Source organism: Petaurus breviceps, unplaced genomic scaffold, assembly GCF_028583685.1.
Source record: "Petaurus breviceps papuanus isolate PSGF00001 unplaced genomic scaffold, PetGlider_PUasm1.0 37, whole genome shotgun sequence".
Lineage (NCBI taxonomy): Eukaryota > Metazoa > Chordata > Mammalia > Diprotodontia > Petauridae > Petaurus > Petaurus breviceps.
The window spans coordinates 67,798,325-67,808,716 of record NW_027186296.1 but is presented as its reverse complement, the minus strand read 5'-3'; the positions used below and the strand labels follow the sequence as shown (position 1 = coordinate 67,808,716).

Genomic DNA, 10,392 nt, shown 5'->3' with positions numbered 1-10,392 from the left:
GAAGGAAGGAAGGAAGGAAGGAAGGAAGGAAGGAAGGAAGGAAGGAAAGGACTTAGGGAGGGAGGGAAGGAAGAAGGGAAAAGAGAGGAAGAGGAGGAAGAAAAGAGAGAAAGGAAAAAAGGAAGGAAAGAAGGAGAAAAGGAAGGAGTAAAGGAGGGAAAGAGGATAAGACAAAAAGAGGGTGTGAGGGAGGGAGGGAGGAAGAAAATGAGAGAAGAAGGGAGGAAGGAAGAGAATGAGGGAGGAAGGGAAGGAAATAGAAAAGAGGAAGGGGAGGGAGAAAAGAAAGGAAAGGAGGGAGGGAGGGAGAGAGAGAATGAGGGAGGAAAGGAAGAGAAAAGTACAAAAAAGTTTGTTTTGGTTTTCTACAGCAAAGAAAACTGAAGTATATAGAATAAGGAAAGAAAATTGAAGAGCCCTAGGGGCAGCTAGGTGGCACAGTGAATAGAGCACTGGCCCTGGAATCAGGAAGACCTGAGTTCAAATTTGGCCTCAGACATTTAACACTTACTAGCTGTTTGACCTTGGGCAAGTCACTTAACCCCAATTGCCCTGCCTCCAAAAAGCAGAAAAAAAAATTGAAGAGCCCTAGTTAGGGCAACACTGGGGAGTTACTAAGTTGTGAATTTCTCATGAGTGGCCAGTTGCTATCCCAAAGTCATTGCCACTGTCTAGTTCCCAATCAAAGCTAGTCAGGTTCATTTACTTCTTACTTGGCTCTATTTTTTTTCTCATGCCTCATAGAGCATGTCAAGTCAGACCTGCAAGACAGCATGAAGCAAAATTACTAGAAACATACAAAATAGCACTGTGTTATAAGTTATAGTGGCTTTTCCTCCAAACTATCACCTGACTTTACAAGCCAATGGAACACAGGGAAGACCGTCCTCCTTCTAGTTTTAAGAACATGGAAGAACTCCACACCCTACTCCCTAAGTAGGAGATATAAATTGGACTTCCTTTGTCTAGCAGAACTCAAGAGGCAGTGTATGCCCAAGAATTATGAGCTGACACCCCGACTTGTTGGTCTCTTTTCTGTGAAGAAGCTTTTCAGAAGCACCACTTGGCTGATGCTGACCACAAACAATATGACTGTCTCCCCCAGAGACCAATAGGAAACACGTTCATTCAAGTCATCAGCTCGGTTCCGGTCCTGAGCCTCCCTGAGTCGATAATGTGTCTGAGAATCAATCACTGTTTTCAAGGCTTCATGAATGGTCACACAAGCAGACTCCATCTGGGGAAAGGGGAAAAAAAAACACCAAATACATTTCAAAGCCCAAGAACTGTTATCAACCACAGATTATCTGCTCTGAGGAAAAGGGTGTGACCTAACATAATAACCCCCAGACAATCACCAAGATTCTTCTTCCATAAAATTTTTCCCAGAGCCACAAGTAGTACAATGATAGTGTGACCTAGTTTGAACCAGTTTAAACCATTCAAAAGTGTCTATAACCATGGTGAATCCATTAAAACTGAGCAGAACTGGGTTAAATTGCTTGGGATTCATTAGTAACTAGTAGAAATTGCTTTCAACTATTCAGAACTGGTCAAAAAAGGATTTAGGAATAAATAGCTATAGATTCATAATAACTGCATCTCTACTTTCTTTAATAATAAAGAAAATTTTAGCATTATTTTATATTTCACAGTGATAAATTTCTTCAGTTATAAAATCATGAATCTTAATAAATCTTCCAAAGGATGGAATTTTCCAGCAGTAACTGGCCTAAGTATCAAGAATACATTGGGGAGGAATGGCCGGTTAGCACAGCGAGTAAGAGCACCTGCTCCAGTGTTGGGATGACCTGGAGATCGAATCCTGGGCTCAGACACTTAGCACCCACCCAGAAACACCTGGCCCTGTAACCTTGAGCAAGTTGCTTAACCCCAATTGCTTAGGGGCAGCCAGGTGGCTCAGCAAGTAAGAGCACTGGCTCCAGTGTCAGGATGACCTAGATCGAATCTGGGCTGAGGTGCTCAGCACCACACCCAGAGATAGCTGGCCATGTAACCTTGAGCAAGTTACTTAACCCCAATTGCTTTAAAAAATTAAAAAAAAAAAAGAATACATTGGGGGCAGCTAGGTGGTGCAATGAATAGAGCACCAGCCCTGGAGTCAGGAGGACCTGAGTTCAAATCCAGCCTCAGACACTTAACACAAAAACTAGCCATGTGATGTTGGGCAAGACTCTTAACCCCAACTGCCCTCCAAAAAAAAAAAAAAAAGCAAAAAAAATGAGTACATCAGAATGAACTGGTTTTGAAAAGTAGGAAATCCATTCCCTTAATTTTTTCCAGCTTTTTCACCCATAAAACAAAGGGATTCAAACAGATGATCCTTTCAACTCTAAGTTTCTACAACTATAAATTTCCTAAAAGTAGTCACCAATTCTAACCTCTACATGTTAACAAGAAAGCCCTCTGAAGATCCCTAGGGAATAAAGCCAGTTAGACTCTACCAAGTGAACAAGGAAAACTTCAGAGTCAGTGTCTAACAGGACAAAAGCCATCAGGGTCACTTTGTAGTCACATGGGCTTATATTTGAAGCCAAGGTGAAAGACAATGTGATCCAGATACCATGAAGGCCTGTCTGATTCTAATTCAAGGAACAGATCCTATCTGACCAGTGACTCAAGTATTGTCACATTCAGATATGCTTAAAGTCAAATATGCTTACATGTACTCACCTGTGTCAATGCAGTGATTCTGGTTCCTATCTCTGAGAGAATGGGGGCTTCATCTCCAATCAGAAGGTTAAAGAAGACAATTTTATAGGAAAAGGAAGAAAACTCATTACTGAAGCAAAATTTGTAGATTCCTTTGATCTCTGTCTGGTGAAAGAAATTGTCATGCTGCTTCTTGGTTTCTTTGTAAATTGTCTTTCCATGAGGGTCTTCAATAAAGCAGTCTACATCATAGTATCCACCACTAATGACCTGTTGACCACAAATGGCCCCAGAGAGTTTGTAGTTAGTTACCCACTGGACATCAGAATTCACTTTTCTGTAGAAACATGCACAGACAAAAGCAACCCCAAATATGGTCTGTTGGTGTCTTTCAACAGAATGATGCCCCAGGATAATGGATAAGAAAGAGACTAAGCATATCAATAGAAGGAGAAGTTTGAGATCTTGTTTCACAGGAACTACTCTTGGTCAAAATCAGTAATGGTTTTTCCTACTTTCACTTTGTTCTATATTCTACTGGGAACTCAGGGGAGATTATAAGGTCTCAAGTAATAAAATGAAGATTTAAATAGCAACATGAACCAACCCCCTCAGAAAAGCAATTTAAGCATTAAATACAGTTTTCCTCAAGGTTTGCCATTCTCAGCAAGAAAAAGTAAGGTCAGTTAATATTTTCAAATACATGAAAAGCATTAAAAAATAAATAATTGAATAAACAAATGAATACCACAGCTGAATAAAAGGCATCCTTATTTTCATAGAGCATAGAGTCTTAGAGGAAATCTTAGATATCATCTCCTCCAACTTCTTACCCTACAAGAATCCTTTCTACAACATTGGAATTAGAATAAATGCTAGACTTGGGGTCAGAAGACCTAGACTTGAATATTGGCTCTGCTACTTCTTACCTGTAGGCATTTAATATCTTTGGGTCTCTGGGTCTTTATCCATCAAATGAGAAGGGTGGATCCAGGGGTGGGAACCTGTAGCCTGAGGCAAGGCCATAGGTTCCCCACCCCTGGATTAGATGATCTCTAGTCATGTAATCTAAAATGATGAACTTTTACATTTATACTTGTTAAATTTCAGCTGGTTAGTTTGGGCCTAGAGTTCCAGCCTGTTATGATAATTTTGAATCAGTATTAGCTGTCCCTCCCAGAGTTTTGTAAACTAAAAATTTTATACTTAGATTTATTCTGCCAGGCTCTAGGAAGAAGAGGTAGGACTGATGAGTAGAGAGACAGATATTGACTTAATATAAGGAAACAATCCCTAACAATCATGACCATTTGAAAATAGAATGTCTGCCTTGGAAGACAATGAACTAGGGGCATTCATACTGAAGCTGGATGCTCTTGCTGAGATTTTGTAGAGGGGATTCTTGTTTTAGGTAAGGGTTTGACCAGATAATTAATGAGGTTCCTCTTAGGCTCTTAGATTTAGAGTTGGAAAGGATCCTAGAGAACATTGAGTCCAACTTACTTCCTTGGAGATATTTTGTCATTCAGGTCATTCAAAAGCACTGCAATTCTGTGGGGATAGAATTCTGAATTTGGAGTTAGAAAAAAGCCTTCACCTCAAATACCATCTCTGACAGTAGCTGTGTGACCACAAAACAGCCATTCTCTCTCTGAGACAGTTTTCTCATCAGTAGAATGAAGATAATAATGAATACCTATTAGTACTGACCTCATAAGGCTTCTTAGGAGGCTCAAACTTTTAAGACTGACATCCCAGTGATAGTTATTGTTGTCATAAAATGTTAATCGAGTATTTCACATGTTCTTGCTATTAATGCATAAAAATGAGAAAGAGTTCATTCTTAGGTCTATTTTAATAGACAGACAAAAAATAACACAAAAAATTAATATGTTCACCTATCCGCACCCCCAGAGTTTCCCACAATACATTCTATGTCCTGGTTTTACATTTTTATACTATTTACACTTAACCAGTATTGAAATGTAGCTTAAGAAGCTCTTGGGTCACAAACTTCCAGTACCAAACAAATGTTTTCACACTAAAATATCAAGTTTGATCTTCCCCACTGCATTTGAAGTCTTTAAGTGAATCTTATGGAGTAAAAATCCCGTCAAAGAGACAGTCAAGGGCTCCCTCATGTGGCCTTTAGTATCACTGCAGCTCAAGAGCTACACAATGTAGGCCCTCCACTATTTGTGCAAGCATTGAATGTTAGACCCGGCAAAAACCTTAGATATCATTTAATGCATTCCCTAAATTTCGTAAATGGGGAAATTGGGAGCCAGAGCTGCTAAAGCAACTTCCTTAAATAAGATTACAATGTATTCAATGCTTAGGTTATTTTCTCTTCTAATAGGCCACTAGGTGCTTCCTAAGTTTCACTCACTATTATTGCAATGAAAGTTTTGCAAGTCAACCACCGTAGTGCCTATTTGGCAAGGATTAGAACAGAGGACTTGGGGGTGACCAAAGCTGTCTAAACAGATGTGAGACTAACCAAACAACTCAGCTTTCAAGAAAATATGAGTGATATAAAATATAAGGTGATGGGCCAGAGCATGAGGGGCAACCAGTGAGAAGGGCAGACAGTAGATAGATGGTAGTATGTAGGCAACAGAGAGCCAGCTCCTGCAGCTGGATCTGAGTATGTAGACAGGAATAATATGTAGGACTAGAAAGGCAGGAAGAAGCCAGGTTGTGAAGGACTGTAAATGCCCAACAAAGGTGTTTGTAGTTTATCCTAGGTGTTGTTGTGACTCACTGGAGTTTCCTAAGTTATTGTGGAGAGGATCTTGGCACAGCTAGTCCTGTACTTTAAGAGAATTATTTTGGCAGCTGAGCAGGGGATGCATTCGAATGAGAAAAATCCTGAGATAGGGAGACCAATCAATTAGACGATTATTACACTAGTCTAGGCAAGGAGTAATAGAGGCCTGTACAAGGGTGATGACTATAAATGAAGAAAAAGGGACAGATGTTAGAAAGGGGTTGAGGATGATGCAAAGGTTGAAAGCCTGAGTAACTGGAAGAATGATGATACTTAGACAATATTGTGAGAATTTGGGAAAGGAGTGAGGTTTTTTTTTTTCTTTTTGGGAGGCGTGGGGGACTGAATGATGTTGGACAAGTCACTTGACTTTTATGGGCCTCAGTTTCCTCCTCCCTAAAATGTAGGAGTTTGAACAAATGAACTATAAGGTCCTTTCCAGTTCTAAATCCTGTGGTCCTACTCTTCCATAGGATGCTGCTTCAAAAGGACAGTTCGTCAAAAGCCTGGACGACTTAGCCAAATATTTTAACCGCTAAAGAAGTTCCCTGTCTTGTCAGGAGACCAGATCCTAAAGGAGAGGGGAAAGGTGGCAAGCTTGAGCTCCAAGTGGCATCGTGTCTTAATTAGGCCCAAGCCTGCCCCCTCACTGCCTCCCCCCCTCTCCCATTTCTTCTCTGCAATCTGAGAAAGCCGCCAGCGAGTTGGGGGTAGTTCAGAAGCAAGGCAAAGCAAAGCAGAGGAGAGCACCTTACTTGATAACCCAGGGTGAATTTCACCCCCTGCTCCACCTCCTCGTAGAAACACTGCTTGGCGCTGTATGGCAGTTCGAAAGTCAGCTGGGTGCATCGCAGCACCTCGGCCCGCAGTAGGAGCAGCAGCAGCAGCCGCCGCAGCCGCCTCCCCAGCCCCAGAGCGCCAGCGGGAGCCCAGGACCGCATGCTTCTGGCCTTGGCTAAGACCCCCAGGCCAGACTCAGTGCAGGCCGGCCCGTGCAAGCTGGGGAGTCGAGGAGGACGAGAAAGGCGGAGAAGAGGCGCCCACCTCCTCTCCCGCTCCGTGCTGCAGCAGCCCGGGGAGCGCTCAGCCCCCTGGCCTGACGTGGCACCAGGGCTTGGAACCTGGCTCTTCCGGGCGGCTCAGGCCTCCTTTCTCAGGGCGGGACTGGGCTCTTGGCGGAGGCGGGGACTGGTCTGGCTGTGGAGCTGGCCAGAGTTTCCTTCCTTTCCTTCTTCGCTCAGTTTGAAGACAAGGCCGGCAGGGGAAGGCGCCTCCTTGTCCCTCCAGAGTCACAAAGTTAGGTGACTGACTGTAGCTCAGGGGAAAGGACATCTAATCCAACTCAAAACGGAGATTCAGGGAAGTTGAGGAATCTGGCCTGGTTCACAGATGTCCAGCTTCTCCCTGGAGGGGAGGAGAGGGAAGGAGGTGAGGGATGGAGCAATTTGGATGGAAAGAGAGGGACCACTGGCTGCAGACATCCTTTGCCTTGCCTAGTAGTGACGCAGCGGCTGAAGCGCCAGCCCTGGAGTCAGGAAGATCTGCATTCAAGTCTATCCTTAGAAGCTAGCTGTGTGACTGCCTACCTGTATGGGGATAATAATAATAATACTGGGGCCTCCCGGAGTCGTTGTGAGGATCTAGCGGGATAAGAGTTTTAAAGCCCTTTGCAAATTTTAAAGTGCTGTATAAATCTTATTTTTGTGCCTTCTCTGGCCCTGACCCTTCTCTCCCTGAATCCTAGAATTATTTCTTCATTCTGTGTCAACCAGGGACAATTTGGGCTGTGCAGTACCTTCAGCAAATGTAACCCCCTGAGTGCCAGGACCAGCCTATGTCTGGTCAGCCCTAATTAGCTTAAGAGAAATTACCCAGCCCCAGGATTGGAGTAGCTTCAGTTCATTCAAGCTGCAAGTAAGTTTTTGAAGAATCCCTGGATTGGTTCAATCATTCAACTAGCATTTACTATAATAAGCCAGCCCTGTGCTAAACCCTAGGGATTCAAAGAAAGGCAAAAATGCTTTCTGTAGGAGGTGGCTCCTATAGTAAGCCAGTCTTGACCCTCTCTAAGCCCTCCACATGCTCTTCAAATTACTTTGCATAGATTTAATTTTCTAGGTGCCTAGTTTTCCCCAAGAGAATGTAAGCTCCTTAAGGCAGGGCCATTTATTTTTTTGGCTTTGTGCCTCCAGTGCTTGGCATATGATCTAACACATAGTAGGAATTTAATAAATTCTTGTGGGATTAAGTTGAATTGTACTGAATTTATATCAAAGGCCTTTTAACTCTGTCACTCAGCATGTGTCCTCCTAATTCACTTTTATAACTCCTTATAGATGGTGTATTTTCACTAAAATGTAAAAGTAAATGTAAGCACTTACACAAATATTTATCTGAATGTGGGTTTGGTACACTGACATTGTGGGTTTTGTTATACTATCATCCATTTCACTATATGATGGAAATTCTGTAAATTTGTTCATATCCAACTTGGAAACCACCTCCACCATGTTTTCCCTGATTCCCCAGATAGACGTGATTTCTCCTTCATATCTCTTGCCATGCTTATTTTGAATTTATAATGAATGGTCTATGATATTTTAGGGTTATATAAGTACTTGCTTTCTCTCCTTCTCCTAAATTATAATTTCCTTTTGGGATAGAGGCCAAGATGTACTCATCTCTGAATCCTCCCCAACACTTTAATATAGATTGTCAAGTTGAATTGAATAACCCAAAGTAAACATTAATCCTTACTATGGCTTACTCTGCTTTCAGTTACCAGTCACAGTCTACTAGCTCCTGGGTAGAGCCGAAAACAGAAATCCTGTCCTGTTATAGAACACCTGCCTTTGGACATTCAGCAAGCAAGCATTTTTTTAAGGGTCTACCCTGTGCCAGGCACTGAGCTAAGATCAGGGGTGCAAAGACAAAAGAAAGGAGTTTCTAAAAGAGCTTCCCATTCGTTTAGGGGAAGAAACATGAAAGGAAAAGTGAGTAGAGAGGAAAGAATGCTGACTTTAAATCAGAGGGCTTATAAACTGGGGTCTGTGAATTTATATATATATATATGTATATATATACATATAGATAGATAGATAGATAGATAGATAGATAGATAGATAGATAGATAGATAGATAGATAGATAACTCCATTTCAGCGTCATTCATTTCCTTTGTAATCCTGTGTATTTTATTGTATGCATTTAAAAACATTTTATAGGCTTCAGGTCCAGATTATCAAATGACTTCATAACACAAAAAAAGGTTAAGGATCCTAGGACTAGCTTCAGAGGGCCAATGTACAATAATACCGCCCCTGAAGCTTACTCCTGGTGTGGCCTTTGGACAAGTTACTTAACCTCCCTGGGCCTGCCCATCTCTAAAATAAGAAAGATGGACTAGTTGACCTCTGAGGTCCCTTCCAACCTCTTACCTATGGCCTCAAGTACTCAAAAGTGGCTCCCTGTTAGGCGATAACTGAATGTAACTTCTTCATCATCTGATTCCAGGCCATCTCTTCAGACTTTTCACATAACTGACCTTCATATATTTTGTGTTCTGACCAAACTGGCTTTCTTGTCATATGCCCCAAACTTAGCAAAAGATTTTTTACCTCCATGGTTTTCTGTAGGCCTGCCTTCTGTCTCCCATGCTTAGGATATATGCCCTTCTCACTTTGGCTTCCTTTGACGTTCACAAAGGCTTTCCAGATCCTTTTAGTTGTCTACCTTTGGCCTTCCTCCAATTGTCCTGTCATACAGTTTACATTTTGTGTCCTCCAGTAGAACATGTGTTCCTTGAGGGCTGGAACTTTTTGTTTGCCTCATCGTTTTTGTCTTTGTATCCCCATGACTATCATAGTGTCTTCCACAGATTAGGTACTTAATCAATGTTTGTTGAACTCCATTTTGGACCCTTATATAAAACAAGCTGAGCTTTTTGAGGCCAAAAACCTTAAGCAAAAGGTCTGACAGATCCATGATCCTTATGTTCAAGTTTCTTCATTTGTGCTTCTCAGCAACTTTCAGTGTGACAAGAGAACCAGCCTTGACATCCTTTCAGTAAAACAGGTTCATCAGCTAAGTACCAAAAGTATTGAGTCAGAAAATCCACCTCATCAGCATAACTCAAGTTTCCTGTGCTTGTTTTAATGACCATGATGAAATGTTGGTTGGGAAGAGTGATGGAGCAGTGTCACATGTAAAAGTTATGATCGAATATTGTTTTGATCAGTAGAAATTTCAGGATAAAAGAAAGATGGCTTTGAAAAGCTGTTTCTTGGGTTTTTTTAAGCTTTGAGGAGTAGAATTACAAAACAGAGCAGAAAAAAATGAGAACTGCTGGATACAAATAATTTGCTAGAAACAACTGAACCTGTCTACTTCCAAACACACTCAGGTTACAAGATCATGGGAGCATAGATTCAAAATTTTAAATTTAAAGCATAGATCTAAATTTTAAAATCTTAGCTGTCATCCAATCCAAATCCTTCACTTTATAGGTAAGTAAATTGACTTGTCAAAAGTCACTCGGGTAATAAATAAGATATAATAATAATATATAATAAATAAAATATAATAATAAAAGTTCAAATCCATTGGTCCTCCTAATGCATCACACCCCAACACTATTCTATATCTTTTTTTTAATTAGCTATGAAATACATTTTATCAAACTTTCTACCTCTCCCATCTACTACTAGCTACCATGCAATCTCTTCCTGCCCAATTTTTCAAACCTGTGTTCTATACTTACTTCTCTCATTCTTTTTGAAAAGCTTTAAAGTTTCCTCTTTTGTATCATTCTCACTTCCCAACAACTCAACCTCCCAACAGAACTCAGCCTTTTAACAAACAAGTACAACCAAGCAAAACAAATCAATACCTTGGCCAAGCCTGAAGTCTGCTAAGAGATCCAAGGTCTTTCAATATTGTTTTCATTTACAT

General features: G+C 41.2%; 1 protein-coding gene across 1 annotated transcript in view; it reads right to left on the bottom strand.

The window, feature by feature from the left end:
* The window catches only part of TMED3 (transmembrane p24 trafficking protein 3), an 8,816-nt gene extending 2,196 nt beyond the window's left edge, over positions 1 to 6,620 (bottom strand). Inside the window, exons 1-3 of the mRNA XM_069098667.1 lie at positions 6,199 to 6,620; positions 2,695 to 2,943; positions 1 to 1,237 (exon numbers count right to left, since the gene is read on the bottom strand). The exon at positions 1 to 1,237 is cut by the window's left edge and continues 2,196 nt beyond it. Coding sequence (XP_068954768.1) covers positions 1,001 to 1,237; positions 2,695 to 2,943; positions 6,199 to 6,384 — 672 coding nt within the window. The 5' untranslated portion in view covers positions 6,385 to 6,620 and the 3' untranslated portion in view covers positions 1 to 1,000. The remainder of the gene's footprint in view (positions 1,238 to 2,694; positions 2,944 to 6,198) is intronic.
* Positions 6,621 to 10,392: the final 3,772 nt, after the last annotated feature.